The sequence below is a fragment of the Nipponia nippon genome, unplaced genomic scaffold (genome assembly GCF_047370975.1).
Source record: "Nipponia nippon isolate SJK-2023a ecotype South Korea unplaced genomic scaffold, ASM4737097v1 scaffold_4, whole genome shotgun sequence".
NCBI lineage: Eukaryota > Metazoa > Chordata > Aves > Pelecaniformes > Threskiornithidae > Nipponia > Nipponia nippon.
Genome location: NW_028262358.1, coordinates 1,512,899 through 1,530,816, shown reverse-complemented (window position 1 = coordinate 1,530,816; position 17,918 = coordinate 1,512,899). Strand labels below are relative to the sequence as shown.

The 17,918-nt window shown below is 42.8% G+C and overlaps 2 protein-coding genes across 8 annotated transcripts in view; one reads left to right on the top strand and one right to left on the bottom strand.

Annotated features, from left to right (window-relative positions):
* Positions 1–13,686, top strand: part of ASB3 (ankyrin repeat and SOCS box containing 3) — a 30,995-nt gene extending 17,309 nt beyond the window's left edge. For 5 of the 7 annotated variants that reach the window (XM_087773763.1, XM_087773758.1, XM_087773756.1 and 2 more), the window contains exons 2-10: positions 181–394; positions 782–940; positions 2,449–2,561; positions 3,134–3,269; positions 4,059–4,236; positions 5,631–5,828; positions 8,791–9,042; positions 11,261–11,394; positions 13,284–13,686. In XM_087773763.1, coding sequence (XP_087629889.1) covers positions 199–394; positions 782–940; positions 2,449–2,561; positions 3,134–3,269; positions 4,059–4,236; positions 5,631–5,828; positions 8,791–9,042; positions 11,261–11,394; positions 13,284–13,543 — 1,626 coding nt within the window. In that variant the 5' untranslated portion in view covers positions 181–198 and the 3' untranslated portion in view covers positions 13,544–13,686. Of the gene's footprint in view, positions 1–180; positions 395–781; positions 941–2,448; positions 2,562–3,133; positions 3,270–4,058; positions 4,237–5,630; positions 5,829–8,790; positions 9,043–11,260; positions 11,395–13,094; positions 13,256–13,283 lie in introns of those variants that run through there. The other 2 variants (XM_087773761.1, XM_087773762.1) reach the window with 2 other exon arrangements.
* A 150-nt stretch (positions 13,687–13,836) lies between these two features.
* MALL (mal, T cell differentiation protein like) lies at positions 13,837–16,616 on the bottom strand. The gene is made up of 4 exons (XM_009476125.2): positions 16,484–16,616; positions 15,206–15,373; positions 14,723–14,851; positions 13,837–14,379 (listed from the first exon to the last, which is right to left on the bottom strand). The coding sequence occupies exons 1-4, from the start codon at positions 16,583–16,585 to the stop codon at positions 14,317–14,319; spliced, it is 462 nt and encodes a 153-aa protein (XP_009474400.1). The 5' UTR covers positions 16,586–16,616; the 3' UTR covers positions 13,837–14,316.
* Positions 16,617–17,918: the final 1,302 nt, after the last annotated feature.

Below are 17,918 nucleotides of genomic sequence, written 5' to 3'. Positions count from 1 at the left end.
GCCTTCCCGGGGGCCGCTGCGTAGCAGCAGGGGAGCCCCCCCCGAACCCCCAAACTGAACAAAAACCTCTGCAAGACAAAACAAAACATACCACACCCCCCCCCATATACATATTCTGTACTAACAGGCATCTTTTTTTTTTTTTTTTTTTTTTTTTGTCCTCTCCCCTTCCTCCCGCAGAGTTTGCCATACACAAGGATGGATTTCACGGAGGCCTATTCCGATCGATGCTCTGCCGTGGGGCTTGCAGCCAGAGAAGGAAATGTTAAAATGCTGAGGAAACTAATTAAGCAGGGATACAGCATCGATGTTCCAGATAACAGGGGGTGGGTGCCAATCCACGAAGCAGCAGCTCACAATTCCAGTGAGTGTCTGAGGCTGCTAGTTCGTGCAGGTAAGGAAAATTCTATGTGAAATAGTGTGATTTTTCTGCTAAATTCCCCTGCGGTATAAAATATAAATTAAATAGCATTCTCTCATCATATTCTTACTTGTTTTGTAAATTTCTCTGTGGTTTCATAGATACTGACCAGTATGGTAAAGAGCAATTAGCGTGTTGGAGTCTGTGAATGACGCTTGATTTTACTTTACCCTCTCTGTCCAAGGCGGTATTTGTGTAGGGCCAGCAATCACTGACACTGCTGTTTGAAAGAGCTGGTAACAGCATGTTCATGGATATACTGTGGGCCACACATCTCAAATAACTCGGTTATTTTAAGAAAATAACTGTGTTTTGTAATTTATTGCCAAGTATACCTTTTCTCGTTATTCTCATTTGTAGCTCCATCTGATGACTACATAAATTCAAAGACGTTCGAAGGGATGTGCGCGCTGCACCTTTCGGCACGCCACGGGTCTTTGGAAAGCATTCGTCTTCTTCTGGAAGCTGGGGCTGACCCTAATGAAGTTACCACTGAAGCGACCACCGCGCTGTTCCTAGGTGACACAAGCTTTCTTGAAATCTCAGAACAACTGATGAGTGGGGAATAGCTTATTCACTGAGTTTAAACTCACCAGAGTTCATCCGCTGCCTATCGTCTTTCATATTTTTGTAGCCTAAATACTGGGCTTTAGACTTGGAGATGGAGTGGGTCTAGAGATTACTTTTTATTTATGGATAAACCTGCTTCAGACTGTGTTTTAAAACAAAATTGTGAAAGCGAATTGTTTTTTTGCATCGCCTTTTGTTTCCTTCTAGTGCCGAAAAGATCTAGGAGGTATAGGATTACATCTGTATGAGGGTGTTTCAAGTCTTTTTTTTTTTTTTTTTTTAATTCCTCCCTACTTCTTATGTGAAAAGACCTCTTATTCTTTTTGCAATTCCTAGTTTAGCAATTAAGATCCATTATTTTAGTATTTTTTCTATGATTTATATTTGACATAATTAAATGCTTAAAACTTCTGCTATAGTGAATCCTCAGAGTCTAAATCATCTGATTAAATATGCTTATTGTTTTACTCACCTCCGTACCCAGGCAAACATCATGGCTGCTACATTACCTTTGTTTACAAGTCTACTCACATTTTATTTTTAAGCAACTACGTAGCTTATTTGCTTAAAACAATTGATAACAGGTAGCACTTGTGGGGAAATCATCATTAAAAGCACACTGGATAGTGATAATTAACACTATGTGTAAGTGCTTACGTGGATTAGACAGGGCCAAGGAACGGTCCTGGGGGTGCGTATCCAAGAGATTTTTAAAAAGGAAAAAGTTTGTGGTCAAGTTAGTCCAGGCTGTGTAATGGGGTTATGGCACAGCTTTGTGTTGGGTGTGAGTACTACAAGCCCGAGGCACTCCTTTGGCGAGCTCCTGCGCTAATGCTCTAAAAATTATTCAGTGAGTAGCAGCTACTCGCAGGTCATTTATCACCATATCGCGCTTTTACGGTTACGCGGGAAATGCGCCTTGCTAGAATTGTTGTTGGCAAAATCTTGAGGATGAATGAGGGTGCTAAAGGAGGCTTTGTCAATGAATGCATTAGCATAAATTAAATGTACACATTAGAAATTAATTTTATGTAGGTGTTTAAAACAGTTTTAAACTTTTTTTTTTTAAAAGGTTTAAGTTTGAGGGCATTTTTGATAAGATAGCCACTGGACTTCACAAGTTCGGGAGGCTGTTGTGACTGTCGTGCAGTTGGGTGCCTGCTGCAGAATTGTCTCCGTGCTCCACAGGAAAGAGGGAGGAGAGAAACCTGCTTTTGTTATCTGTGTTAGCACAGTGTAGGTGGAATTTTAACAAGTCTAACTAAAATTTTTGCGGATAAATTTCCATGCTCCGACTCTGTTTTGGGGGTGTAAATGTACAAGGCAAGTAAGCATATATAAGGCAAGTTTAAAAGAATTATGATTATTGCATCAGGAAGTTAGTGGTGAGACCATTTGAATTTTTCAATGAGTTCTTTAAATCCAGTTAATACGGATTTTTTTTCTTCTTTTTGAAGCTGTTGAAAATGGACATGCAGACGTCGTAAAGTTTCTGCTCCAACACGGAGCAAATGTTAAGGGACCTCATTCTTGGTCTGGATGGAATTCTTTGCACCAAGCTTCTTTTCAGGTAACCTGTAAGTGTATCATATAATTTCCATGTAACTGGTGTATTCTGAGTGATAATTTATCTATTTCTTTGCATTTTTATCCAGTAATTTTTCCTAACCTACCCTAGCAGCCATAAAGTTGTCTAAATGCTGAAGGGCTTGCAATGCACCGAAGAGTGTATCTGAAACTACGTGAGATGTTGGTGTTGGGAAGCAATAATTATTTAAGTATTATAAGTATTGCACGTACTCATAAGCTCACGTGTTGTATTTGGGAAGTGAATCTCTTACAAGATTTTATGAGAGAGTTCTGTTTAGTATCTCATTATCAGTGAGTTCCAGAATAGAAATATGTTTGCTTAATGGTTCTAATAAACTAATTTAATTTCTATTTGTATGTATTGTGTAAATGAGCAACTGTGGAAAATTAAATTAAACTTGTCTAATTTCTTCTGCCGTTAATTTTTCGGCACATCTTTAGATGATTGAATACATTGCGTTTTTTCTTATTTCTGTTTGGAATGTGTGGGAAAAATAGATTATGTCAATTGCCCACTTTTTTGTTGGTTAAGAACAAAAACATTTATTTCAGGGATGCACTGAGATAATGAAAATACTCCTGGAGAAAGGGGCAAGCAAGGAATGTAAGGACGACTTTGGAATTACACCTTTGTTTGTTGCTGCTCAGTATGGAAAGCTGGAGAGTTTAAGACTGCTTGTATCCCATGGTAATAGTGATCATTCATTTAGCTTTGTTGTTCTCAAACTTGCATCGACCTGTCACCAGATACAATTTTAGTTCTACTTTTGCACTTCATAACTTCAAATTTTAGTGTTTTTAATGTCATTTTAGTTGCAGGTGGGTTTGCAAAACTATCTTAATTGCTTAAATCTTGTTTCAGTAATTTAATGTAGTTTTCAGCAAGTGATGGTAGGAAATAATAAATCAAAGCTATGAAAAGGTGAAGGTTCATCAGGGTCTTCAAGAAGCCCTCAATAGCACTGCATTAGTGGTCCGATTTTGATGACATTGCTCTTGTAATAGGATATGGTTCAGGCTGAGTGAAGATATCTCTCCGGTCGTAAAGTGACAGCAACAGTTTCATTCACATAATGACCGAGTTTTATATGGCTAAGTGCATGTCTCCTTACAACCGAAACGAATTGCCTAAATTTTAAGCCTGAGGGTGCCATGACCTGACCAGAGAAATCGTAGTAACCGATCTACCAATACCTGGGGGAGAATCTCAAAAAAGAATTGCAATCCAAAGATTGCCTAGCCCATTCCCTTTCCTCCAGCATGGTTGTCTTGTCTTGTGCTGGTCTTTGACAGAGTTAATGTTAAAGCACTGACTGTTTAAAAAGTTAGCAACAAACCAGTGAATGTTTCCTTATTGCTGCGGAAAGCCTGTTGTGTTGTGAAGTCACGCTGTGAAAACCAATTACTGCTTAACTTTAATTTGTTGTTTATTTTGTCCGTGGTAGGGGTGATGTAAAGTATCAGCTTTTTTCCTCAGGTGCAGACATAAACTGTCAAGCCAAGGACAGAGCCACTCCCCTGTTGATTGCTGCGCAGGAGGGCCACGCCGAATGTGTGGAACTGCTGTTATCGAAAGGGGCAGATCCAAACCTCTACTGCAATGAGGACAACTGGCAGTTACCTATTCACGCAGCGGCTGAAATGGGCCATAAAAAGTAGGTGATTAAAAAGGCATTCGGGCAAAAGATTCTGGTAATAAAAGCCTAATCGACAAAGAGGATATTCAGCTCTAAAAGAGAGTTCTCAAGCTGATTTGTAGTTTAGCGTTTCTAATTGTTTTCATATTTTAAATGTCTGTTAGTAGTCCCAGTAAAGTGAACAACCACTTTGAATTCAACATCTAATCTTGGTCTGATCGACATCCTAATGGGTTTAGAGAGGTTTCCACAGTGCTGAATCAGATACCAATTCACTCAGTAGCCGTATTACTTTTACATTTTAAAATATAAACAACAATAGCATATGCTTTATACATGAATTGAGCAGCTCTTAATTGGAATTATAGTCCTGACTGTTAAGTAGCAGCAATAATCATATGCAAATAATGAATTAGCTGAACCAGCCAGAAAATCAAAGCCACAAAACAGTTCCTTTAATCCTTCCAGAAATGCATTTCTAGCTTTGCCCAATCCCAACGGTATAACTCGCTTTCATAGCAGAAAACCCAGAGTGGAAGGAAGTTCCCAGAGTAGCAGGCCATTTGTGGAGAGGCATCTCCCAGGAACCCCATGATGTGCACATGTGTGACAGCATTTAAAATCGGATCTATTAATGATGATACTAACTGCAAAATTGTTAGTAGATGCTTGATCTTAACCCCTAGCAAAAGGAGGTCATCAGCCGAGTTGTCGTTAAAGTTTGTGCATCACATTGATGCCTCTTTCCAAACCGAGGAGGAGGGCAGACTGGAGTAGATGCTGAGGAAGCTGGGTTTTGTTCATTTTCTCAGAAACGAAAGATGGGTTAGCAAAGTTGTTAGTACTAGAAATGTCTTTAAATCAAACGCTGCCTTCGTAGCTTTTGCAGCAATATGTAACTGGCGACCTCTGAGCAACGCCAGCAAGTTCCAGCAGCAAAGGAATCTGTGTTTATCACTAATCCTTGTTGGCTGGAAAGGATGTGGACCAGAGGTGTGAGCTGTGAAACAGAATGACTTTTCCGTTTCAGTATCTCAGTGAGTGTTGTTGAACAGAAATAAGTATTCTATCTGCAAGTCACATTTTCAGTTTGCTTCCAGACTTCTGTGAAGTCTGGATTTAATGTGCAGAGGTACTCTATTGCTGTAAAAAGGATCGTTGGATAATAGGAAATATCTGTCTCTGATTCAGATTAAAATATTTATTGCCAGCCTAAATCCATGCCAAAGCACAACATTTGTTACGGGTCTGTATATGAAGTGATAAAGGTTGTTCTTTATGCAAACTCAACAGTGAAAAAACAGGTAGGATTTTCTTCTTAAGTTGTAATGACCATATGAAAAATGACCACACATTTAAAATTAGTTATTGCAAAAGACCACAAAACAAATAGTGTTTTCAAATACTTGCAGGATACTGGAGTTGCTAATACCAGTTACCGATCGGATTTGTGACAAAGGCAAAGGCAAAGTGAGCCCGGTGTATTCAGCAGTGTATGGTGGTAATAAAGAATGTTTGGAAATGTTACTTAAAGAAGGCTACAGTCCAGATGCTCAAGAGTGCCTTAACTTCGACTGCAGTTCACCCATGTGTATGGTCTTCCAAAAAGAGTAAGTATTCCTCTTATATTTTGAAACTATTCATAATTATGTTGGTCTTTATTGAAGTTTTTTTAAATGTGCAGTTTTCCTGCTCTCCTTCCTCAATTCTTGAGCTGCTGGAGTTTAAGTATCCGAATGGTGAGTGGGGTTTGGATTGCGTGCACGAGCTGAAGAACCTTGCTGAAATCCCCGAGGGGAAGCTCGGCTCTTTGAAGAGTCGTCTTGTAGAACATAATTGCAGTTTTCATGCTTTCAGGAGGCCTTATCAACATGTCTCTGTCTCCGGGGAACATGACTCGATGCTGTAATTGGATCAAAACGATTCTTGAGTAGCCAAATTCTTTTCAGTAAGGATGAGTTATTGGAAAATAGCGTTTTCTTTTTCTGTAGGCCAGTCTCGTGCATAAGACAAGCAGAATTAATCAGCTCAACACTCTAGCTGTAAGGAGGACTGGGAAACTGAATGATGTATTCTTTTAGATCATGACCCATTTCTTTTTATGCCTGGTGAATGATGTGCACCCCTGGTATTCAGCAGGAAATAAACCAGTGCTTACTTCATAATGCAAAGGCTATAATTTTGGAGGAAAAATAATAAGGGATAAAAGCCTTTAAGCGCATATATATATAATATATATATATATATATGGTATGTCAATGAGGTGCTCTTCATGTCCTTATTGTTGATTTCCCCCCCCCCCCCTTTAGTGCAGAAGTTTCTTCTTCCTTTTTCTGTGGGACATTAGTTTGTGGAGGTAGTGGGCTATTACTATAAAAGATCTAGATGTTGCTGTCCCCAAGCTTGCCTTGTGTTCCTCCCAAACTAATTCAATATATAAAATAACATTCAAAAGGTTGCATACTGGCACAGCTCAAATCAAGGTAGAGAATCAAATCTCGGTCACCTCTGGGCAGTTCTGAGCTTTGCATAGAGCTGTAATGTCATTGTGCTTCACGTTTTAATTGAGGCTTGAGAGCAGTTACCTGTTACTGCTTTATGCTTTGGAACAACGGAGAAATTTCATGTGGTAGAGAATACATTTGAAAACTTTTTTTTTTTCTTTAGCTGATTGCTGTCTATCATTTAATATTTTGCCAGAATTCTGGTTAGTTCACCCTTTGTAGACACTTCTCCTTGGGAATATTAATGTGAAGTAATATTACGTGGCTAGTGTGCTGCATTAAGGAAAATATCTTCAATAAAGGCTTTTAAATCTTCTTAAACTCAGATTCTAACAGAATATTTCATGTACATGAATCAAAATGTATTGCTTATGTGCTGCCATTTAAATTAATGAGCTTGTGGTAGTAGTGAATTTAGTTCACTGCCATTAAAAAGCAGTTTATCCAGCGGATGCAAAAACATAGTTTTTGGGGCTAGCTTTCATTTGGAAATCATGATTTCAGTTTCTCGTTCTTGCCTCTTGTCTTCCACATGGGACCTGCTCTGATTTCTTTTATTTAAGGAAGAAAAACCAAAATATGCAATATTTTAACGGTTCTTAGATTCCAGAAGTTTGTCACCTGCAAGTGTTTTTAGCCAAAATACTAACATTTAGAGGATGTGCCTCGGTGCCCTGAATTCTATAAACAGCTGAGGCTTGTACACAGATGCGTAGAGGCTATATGAGAAATTATTTTTTACAAGAAGGCTTGTTATAATTAATATAGACCAATCATGGTCTTGAGGTGATGTACTTTTTTTCTCCCTGGATAAAGCTGTTGAAAGAATTAACTTTGCTGGGATGTTCTTTGCTGAATATGCTTGAATATATGTGTTTGTAAAGTGTGTACTAGCTGCATGCTATTAATTAATAGAATCGCACATTCTTACAGTTGGCTTAGGAAAGTTTTTAAAAACTTTACCAAATATGTGCCATCAATCTACAGTGCCATAATTGTAATAAATAACTTGCTAGTCATTCATGATGTTCCTGAAGTGAAAACACGCCAGTAATATTCAGATTGAGTTTATCCTACTTGAACTAAAAAGGCTTATTTCAAGGAGGGAAATCAAGGACAGATTTTTTTTTTTTTTTTTTTTTTGTTGCTAGTGAAAGCACATCCCAGCGACTGTGCCTGCGAAGCAGCGCCTAGGGTTTGTTATTACTTATTTTCATTGCACGCTCCTAGGGAGTTGTCTCTGAAAATCTTTGGACACCATTTTCCCCCTTCCGTCCTATCCTTAGTATGTAATAAATAGTTTAGGAAGGGATGCAGACCAGATAAATACTAAAATGTGCTGTAAATGAGGCAGGTAACATATATCACCACTTCCAAGAAGTAATGTGCAATCTAATTACTAACTAAAAAGCAACACACTAATTATCAGTCATAATCTCATTCGTTATCATATCATATAATTGATAATGATAAACTGATTTTTACTGAAAACATTTTAAAATGTTTACAATAGTTCAGTGGGTTGCAGAGCGTCCTGCAAACACAGCTGGTTGTAAATGAAACCCTTAACAAGGCTGAACGTTAGGCTGGTCCCTGAGTTCTGGGGGGCAATCATTTGATACTTTCACATACTTGTCCACCTATCACATACGGCGTATTTTTAAGGTGAAACCTCACCACGCGGGCACTTCCAGGAAGCACGTGGTGGATCAGCGGTGCGGTGATGCCTCTGGGTTACGGACACCAGTAATTGATGACTTTGGGCAGTTTCTACTGGCGATCGAAAGGCCCGCTTTGAAGGGCGGGAAGCTGGGTGGAGCCATAGGCTTTTCAGGACAAAAAGAACAAATGAGTTAAATGTAGGGACTGGGGTCTCCTGAAGGAGTTCTACATTTTAAACCGATGCTTTCCAGAAAGAACTGCAGTCAGAATGGCGTGCTGGGTTTTTCTTTGGTTTGGGGGGATTTTTGGTAGAAGAAATTTGCTTTCTCGGATGTAAAAAGTGAAATGGTAGATGTTTTCTGGGGAGGAACTAACAGGATGCTTGTTCCTTGTGTGCTGTTCATAGGTTTTTTTATTTCATTGATATTTTCCTGAAATACGGGATCACCTTACTCGGGATTAATTTGGGATATTGCCTGTTCCATGAAAAGTTTACTTTGTTTCAACGCTTCTTGAAGCTGGGCTGTTTGCTGCCTTCTGGGGACCAATTATCGGAGTTCATAAATTACACAATTAAAGTGCACGAGGAGTACAAGGAATGGCTGCCTCATCTGCTCTTGGCTGGTTTTAATCCAGTGAATTTAATGTGCAGACTCTGGTAAGCAGATAATGTTATCTTGTTTACTTAAATATTGTAGGCTAATCCGCAGAGCTGTTGCCCGTGTTATTTAACGTGTGCTTTCAGAGGACAGTACTTGATAATCAGTTGCCATGATCAGGAATGGTGAGGGTTAGGGAAAGTCTGAAATAAAACATGGACGGGTGATGGCTGGATTCAGTAAGACAAATTTCTTTTAGGAAGAAAGCCAGAATGGAGATTGCTTTATCACTACCCTGCAGAAAGGCATCATTTCGCAATTTTTATAATCAAACCTCTCCTATTAGCCCCCAAATTTAGTTGCAAATCGTGTGTGTATGTATAGTACAGTAATGGTACGAAGGATTTCAAATCCTGAGAAAGAGGTCGGGAGGGATGGGAAGCTGGGCCAAGGCCAGGAGGAGAGGAAACGGATGCAGTTAGCGATTGTGTTATGCAAAATAATGTGGCAAAAACTCCAGTCTGGGGCGTTTTTTCTTTGGTTGGTTTTTAATTCTTTCGCATACAAATAACTGCGTGGTGATGTTTTCTATTTAATAAGGCATACAGAATTAAGCTTATATTTAAAATTATGAAGCGTTTGTATTTTCTTCTGTGTTTTTTTCTTGTGCGTGAAGATGACGCTTAGACTTTACTACCATGTGTCAGCCGTTAACAACATAATGCGAGTTGTATAAACTCCTTACATGCGTTACTTAACTGTATGAAAGGAGTAGGATTTTAAGATTTACTTAAATATTGATTTATATTTTAGATATAGTTAAGATATGGTTAAGATATTATTGGTAGTTTTAAATGCATTCGTTAATGATTAATAGACTCTCACTAAGTCATAAGCATCGATGGCCTTCTGAAGGGTAATTAGAGAAGCATATGTAAAGCACAGTATATCTGTGCTTCTGTAGATCGTATTTATTCATAGAAGACGAAGTGATTGGAAAAGTAAACAGACTACGAGATTGCAGTTCAGTGAGTGAACAAATCTCACTGTCCATGTATACCATATATGATGCTTTCTCATATTTTCTTACATAATCCACAAATACTTTTATACCAATTACTTCCTTTTGTTTAAATATCCACTTTTAAAAAATAATGCTTATCACATCATAATCTACAAAACTAATGTTTTTGTAAGTTTAACTTCAATATTAACCGTTCCGCCCTGGAAGATAACAGGAGGATCATAGACAGTAAATGACATTTATGCATATGGTTCATTAACTGTCTCTGGCTCCTTGTGCAAAACAACTGTATAATCAATCATAAACTGGTCAGTCTAGAGCACTGACAATTTTAATTACTGGTGGGAAGAGGAAAATCACCATTCTCTTAAAGAAAGCGAGGCAATCGGATCTCTCTCCTGTATGGTTTTCAGTGAATGTATGAAAGTCCAGTCAAATAGGAAAAATGAAATAATAAAAACTAGAAAGCACATAAAATCATTTTGACATGAATCTCTTGTAAAAAGCAAGTGTATCAAAAATGCTTAGTCTGGTATTTTTGTGTGTTTAGAGCATTTAGATTTCCGTTCAGATGAAAATTCAGGAGCGTATACATCTAGCCGAGAAGTTCTCCCGTGGAACTGTATGGCTCTTCGTCATGTGTCGTACTAAAGCCGTTGGTTTACCTGCTGTTAAACCTCCTTATACGCTTTGTGCAGTTAAGCTATTGTTAAGAGTACTTCACACCTGCTAAAGATTTGAAATGTAAATCATACTGACTTCTGAATACATACAACTGCAATCTCTGGTAGAAGGAGAGTTTGAAACACCTGCAAATTTTGAGGGTTTTTTGTTTTGTTTTAATAAAGAAGTAGCTGAGTATATGTGCATTTTTTTCCCCAAAAGTGATGGTAATGCTTATAATGCTCTGGTGTCTTGACCCCTTATTAAAATTCAGGTGGAAATGGAATAAGAAATTAGCGCAGAGGAGAATGCGGCCTATTACTGAGGCATTTAAATTTCAGAGCAGATATTTTTCTCTTACAGTCCAACTTACTTTTGAAAAGAAATGGAGGAAGGTAAAATTACATTAGTAAAGGCTTCTGCTGTCAAAATTACTTTGGATTTCTCTTTAATGGTTTTCTGTTTCTGGGCTTAGGATGTAGGTTGCTAAGGATTTGTTAGAAAACAGTAAAGCTTTCTATGCGTTGTTTCCAGTATTATATTTATGCGATTGTGCAAAATGATATTTTATGGGAGTCTTTGTTATGCAGGATTTTCTCTGTGAGCGAGAATGCCCTTAATTTCATCCTGGAGTTCACGAACTGGAAGAGACTTCCTCCAGCCGTAGAGCAAGACCTTTCAGACTACAAAGAGAAGTTCACCTGGACTCCCAAGAGCCATTTTGGTAAGCGAGACAGTTAGGAAAAAAAGTCTCTGTGTATGCCAGCTTCCAGGCTGTAAGTGGGAAGCAGCTCCGTGTGCTAATGCACGATGGCAAAGAAGGTTCAATACTCGATAGACGTTGCTTGTCCAGAAACTGGGGAGCAGAAATAGCAGTTACCCTAAACAAACAAACAAGCAAAATGTATTTGAATGAATTTTACTCATTACGTTGTTCAGTTCGTAGCTAGCATGTTTCAAGCAGGTGTTCTCAGTCTAGGCGATCTTGTCCACCTCAAATTAGCGCATGTGCTATAAAATATGGGTAGTGACTGTAAATTAGTATGGCACCGTCCTGAAATGATTTGTTCAGCCTCTTGGAAGAGTTAAGGGAAGATGCTCAACATTACTTGGTTATGTTTTCTAGACAATATCCCACTGCTTTTATGTTTTTTTAATTCGATTTGTATTTCCAATGAAGTGTCTATCCTGTTCTGTAAGCATTCGACAGTAATTAAAATACGAACCATATAAATCATCATGCTAAATACCTACAAATCTAGCTGTTCATTGTCACTCCTGTAATCAAAATGTGTCGGCCAAAAAGATTCAGTGATCGATTGTCCAGGAAAACACTCTAGTGCTCACTGCATTCACCCGCCAGAAAAGCAGCTTTAACATACAGGTGACCTGTGCATTATGTGACTGAAAAATTGTGCTCAGATGTCTTAGTGACTCATTTCAAAGCAAATTCTTCTTTTAATTTTAAAATTGTCGAAGTGATAATGTTTTATTTAATAATACTTTCTTTGGAATATTTGGAGCTAATTAGGATATCTCTTTGGAGTTAAAAAAAAGGTTTTATTTGGGGACATTCAGATGAAGTGCTTTCTTCGTTTCCTTTGCTATTAGTAAATGTATTTGTGTTGTAATAGCATCCAGTAACTAAAGCCAAAGAGAGAAAGCAGAGCGGAAAAAGCAGGGGGGAAAGTTTGAAAGCTTTCGCTTTTTCATTCTTGCAGCCGAGAGCAGGCAGGGCAAGCAGGCCAGCTGCCATGCTGAGGGGCAGGCTTCCCCGCCTGAGAAATACCAGGCACTTGAACTGAGATAAGCTGGTCACGTGAGTGAGCAGAGGAAGCTAAAAATGAAAGGTTCGTGCAGAAAAGTTCAAGAAGTGCTGTTCATACCTCCAGCTGGAGGCCTGCAAAATGTACGGCCCCGTGGAGTTACATGCCTGCTCTACTTACCCTTCAATACTGAAATACAGGAATTATTGCAGTCAATATTACAGATTCCTTGTGAATAAAATAAATGGAGAAGCCACTCTAGGAGAGTCTGGAGGCACTAGAGTTCTGTGTCAGGATAAGTTGATCTATAATGTGAAAGTTTGTGTTTGAGCGAATGCACATTTACAGCACTGTTTGCATCTCTTTTGGCACGGTGGTTGTCCTAAGTCAAGTTATTTAGCAACACGTTAGAACATTTGGCATCATATGCCAACTGAGTCATGCTATCATTTAATACTCATCCTAAAAGTGTTTTCCCTTGTGTTACTTTGTTGCTGGCTTTACTTCTAGACTTAATTTTTCGTTTCTTGTAAGGTGGCATGAGTGTCTCTCTCCCCAAGCGGGTAGCTGTTCTAGGCTGGGTAGATGAAACTTTCTGATTAAGGATAAAATGATTCTTTGACACATTGTTTTGAGAAGTTTAAGGTAACTTTTCTAGCTCCTGTAGGGAAATTCCGAAAATGCTGATTCTAGCAGGCAACAGCCCTTCACTATCGAGAACTCTGCCTCGTTATCTGCCAGAGACTGGGGTGTTCCGATGGGATCCAGCTAAACCAGGTAACTGTAGGCAGGCGATGTAATCCCATGGTGTCCTGTTCGGTGTTTGACTTGGGTTTTAATTTTTCAGCCTTCATTCCTTCCCTGTCTCATCTTTGTCGTCTTGAGATCCGGTCCATTTTAACGAGTGAACACCTACGATCGGACCGGTTTATCCGGGAATTGCCATTGCCAGCTTGTCTCCAGGACTACCTTCTCTACTTGGATGTACTGCGAGTCAACGCTATCCCAGAAGCGGAGGATTACCTGGGGCAGAGGGAGGAGGGAGCTCCCTCTACCAGTTGCTCCAGCGCTGAAGATGCAGAGAGGAGGGACGTCTGTGTTAGGTGATGGCGCTGCCAGTGACTGAACTCTGCGGCTGCAGATTTTGTAATGGCAATTAGCAGACACCGGAGAAGAACTACTGTAAATAACTGTAGTAATAAGTCTTTCCATGCTGTAGTTTTATACTATATCTAGAAGTTTGTTAGTTCTATGATTCACTTGTTTAAAAAGTCTGTTGTAGCTTTCTAAGTCTGTGAACATTTTCTGGTTTTTGAAAGGAAATTTTTAACTCTTACAGAGTAAAATTAGCTTGTTCAATGAACATAGCTTACATAGTGGTCGAAATCTATTTGGTCGGATGCTGTTAATAGACACTTTATTCTAAGTACTGCATATACCAAATGAAATTATCCGAAAGTCAAGGAACACAATATTCTATTATTGTTATGAGTTTTTGTGTTGGGGAGTGATCTAGCTGAACCAGAGACAAGAAAATAATATAAGAAAGCAATTTTTTTGCTGAAGGAACAGTGACTTTTTTTTTTTGTCTTCCCCTTTCCTTGGTCATCTACATTTGGCAGAAAGTTGGAGTGGGAGGCTGGCTCAGAGCCTGCACCCAGTCCCTCCCCTTGCGTAGCCCATGGGCAAGGCACGAAATGTCCCCACAAGCACACCGACACGACACCACCGTACAAAAATCCCTCCTTCAATGAAGTGAAAAAGCAACCGCGGTCCCCACAGGGTGGGTGACGTGACAGGGACACCTCGGTGGAAGGCAGCTGCATCCCTCTTGCTGGGAAAGCCCTCGTCCTGCAGAGACGAAGCCAGCGCTGCCGGGCTCACCGGTAGTAGATGCTGAAGGCGTGGAGGATGTACAGGAAGGTCGTGATGAAGGCGAAGAACTGCACGAGAAGAAGAGCAGCAAAAGCTGGGGTCAGCTGGGAGAGTCTTAACCCCATCTCCTCTCAGTGCTCTCAGCCTGGGGAAACGTCCCAGCCTCAAAGAAGAGGCAGAGCCCCCCACATTTCCCAGGAGGCAGCCACGCCAGGCTGTCCATGAGCTGCTGGACCCTGAGAAGCCCACCCTGGCTGCAGGACCCAACAGAGATGAGGAGCTGAAGCTCTGACAAGTGTGACACTGCTGGGCTTGGGATGGCTGTGCTGTGGCTTTAACATTTGCTTTTGCATCTCCCGAAGGGGAATTGCAGGTGCTCCGGCCTGCCTGGGGTTTTCTGGACTGACTCACCGATGCGGCGCTGTTGAGCTGGTAGTAAAGCGGCATCCTGGGGCGAAACTCAGAGGTGATGGTCGCGTTGGCTTGCAAGACAGCAGCGCTCATGTACAGAATGGCCGTGGCGCCGTGGTACAAACTGTCCTGCAAAACAAGGGAGCGGCGAGGATCAAAGCCTGCCCGGGACTGTCCTTCTCTGATGTGCCCTGAGGACGAGGTCCATCCTCTGCACGTGCAAGTGCTCCAACAGGACACACACAGCCAGACAGGAGCTGGGACCAAACCCTCGTACCGTGCCGAAGCCTCCCCTGTGCCCACGCAACACCCACGGCATAGCCCAGCTTCCCTCAGCATTTCCAGTCAAGGCAAAAGGAGGAAAAAGGGGCTGGTTGGTTGCCGAAGGGCCGGCAGCTGGCTGGCTAACCCGTCGTCAGCCACGGTCGTCTTGCGCCCACACTGCTGCCGCCAACATCTGCCGCTGTCCTAGCCCCTCCTTACCAGCACTCTCCAGTTCTCGCTGTTTTTGTGAAAGCCGAAGAGGTAGCTTAAGAGGAGCAGCAGGGAGATGAGCCAGGAGCTGAGGGACACGTACATCACCCATCCCTGCAGCAGCGGCAAGGAGACGGAGGTAGCAGCGACGAGGATCCACACCCAGGTCCCGCAGAGCTGCCGGGGACAAACATAGGCGCCTCCAATGAGCGTGGGATGGAGAAAGCCCCTTCTCCTCCCTGAGTCCCCCCTCGCCTCCCTCCCGGGCCGGCCCCAGCAGCCGTGGGAAGCCCTGCATCTTCAGGCAGCGCGGACGAGCATCCCGGCACAACAGCGGCACCGCAGCCTGGCACGAGTCTCCCTGAACACTCTTGGGAAATACTTCAAAAAGTTTCTTACAAAAGGTTTGCTTCAGTGTTTGACGCAAGGAACACAAGGAAACATCCCACCCCAAGGGCTTTGGCAGAGAAGCCAGAAAATATGCTTTTATCTGGGAAAGGCGGATGGCCACATCGGCCCAGCCCTGCCTGCTCGTTAAATCTCCTGGGCTTGAAATGACGGCAGGAGGAAGTCTCCTCCTGACTCCACGCACCAGCCCAGAGTGAGTCGCTCGCTCTGGATCCACCTAAATATTTACCGTGCACAAATAGCACGCAGGGTTAGCTGGATAGGCTCACGCTGCCCTGTGCCGCTCCAGCTCCGGCGGATGAAACTCCCCCAGATTTGCAGCGGGGAGCTGAGCCCGTCGGCACGGGCAGCTCGCGGCAAAGCCCAGCCGCAGCGATTGCGCCCGTGGAGCGTGGGTGGTGTGCGTCGCCAGCGCTGTCTCGTGTCAAAGTACAGCAGCCGTTATCTCGGCCAGTCCCACCGGATGCCCTCTGGACCCAGAAGCAATTGAAAGATTCATGGAATGTCACAGGTTACAAGATACCCAACTGCCTTCAAGCCCTTGGAAAGACTTAATACAGAGAATAAAATTCCCTTGATTTTTCAAGCAATTTCTCTGCGATTACTAAAGCTGCTTCTGCCCCGGAGGCGCCGGCAGCTCTTCAGCCTCTCCCAGCCCCACGGCAGCCGGCGACCCTTGCACAGGCTCTGGGATGGAGCTGGAGCGTATCTTGTCCTCAAGCTGTTCCAAAAAAACACATCACGAAGACCACCTTTGTGCATTCAGTATAAGCTAAAAGAAAAGACGCTATTTCCCACTAACACTGTCTTCAGGATCGTTTGGGGGGCTGCTCCCTGATTAACAGGGTGCCGTAACGCAGCAAAGCTCGGCATACTCACTATCTCCGGTAGGATGAACGCGTAGGGGATGGTTTTGAAGACGGCGGGTCCGGAGGGCACGGTGGGCTGCGTGGAGGCCCCAGGGGGACACGCCGAGTCCATCTCAGCTGACGCCACCACCGCTCGGGCTCGGCTCCGCTTACACTTGCCTGCGCCGCACCGCTCCCCTGCGGGGTTTTAAGAGACACACCCGCAGGGACGTAATCACAGAAACCAGCCCAGGCTGGCACCACGCTGCTTCCTCCAGCTGAAGGAGCCCTGAGCAGCCCTCTGGTTATTGCGGCTGGCTCCACACGCCCCGCTGCCAACACTGGGACGGGAGAGCAGCGGGACCCCGGCCCCGCCACACAATCAATTCAAGGTCTCGAACGAGAGGGGAAAGAAGAAAAAATCCTACACCGCGCTGGGGCAGGAACATTTCCTGCAATGGACTTTTGTCCTTGGCACGCTTTCAAGCCTGAAATATTTTCACTTCCACTGTTGCCTCCTCCCCTTTCTGCTCCCTGGTCACATCAGACTCGCCTACACCCACCGGGCACATCCAGCCTTTGAAAACTGGCAGCCAAACATTTTTTTTTTACAGACAACTCAACACACTGGTAAAAGACAGGAGGGTTTGCCCGCCTGCTCCTACGTGCCCAGACAGGTCTGAAGGACAGCTCCCAGGACAGCTTAGATTTCTACCTCCTGGCAGATGCGCTTTGGATTTGACAAGCACATGCTGTTTTTTTCCAGAGGACTCTGCCTCACGCCATAACTCAGCAATAACTGGTGGGATGAAAGGCTGAAGGTGGCATCTCTGCCTCGTGGCCTAGTGAAGTCATTCTGTCCCCTCTAACTCGGGCACTACTCTGCAGCAGGAGGAGGACGATATCCTAGTAAAATATCTCTCTGTTAGGAGAGCCAAGTGATGCCTGAGGAATTTGGCTTCTATGCCAAGCTCTTGCGCAATACAGAGCAAAGATGAAATCCGTGACGTTTCTTATTGTCCGAGCCCCTCCTAGGCCAGGGGGGAAGTGCTTTGTGGCATTTCTGGAGGCTCCAGTTTACAAATGCTGTCGGCGGGAGCTGGCTTTCGGCTCCATGCAGTGTGCTGTGGTCTTTGGAAGATCTTGCTTTAAAACGTTTCACACCAGACAAAACTACGGCCTGGCTCGGACTTAAATCCCCATGTGACTCGGTGCCCGCCTGCCTCGTCGGACACGGTGGTAACGTACCCATCGCTAGGCAGAAAGCACCCGGAGACTCCAGCACAAAAGAGGAAGCGGATTAATAACTTCCCACTGGGAGCGGGCAGCACATACGGCCCGTGGTTACAAACCGCTCAGGGAAAAGAAGCCTTCAAGGTCCTGCTCCACCTGGGGAATACCCGCAGCTCGTTAGCCTGCCCTCGAAAGTCAGCACAGAAGGAGCCACCGTACGGCACGGCCGGGCG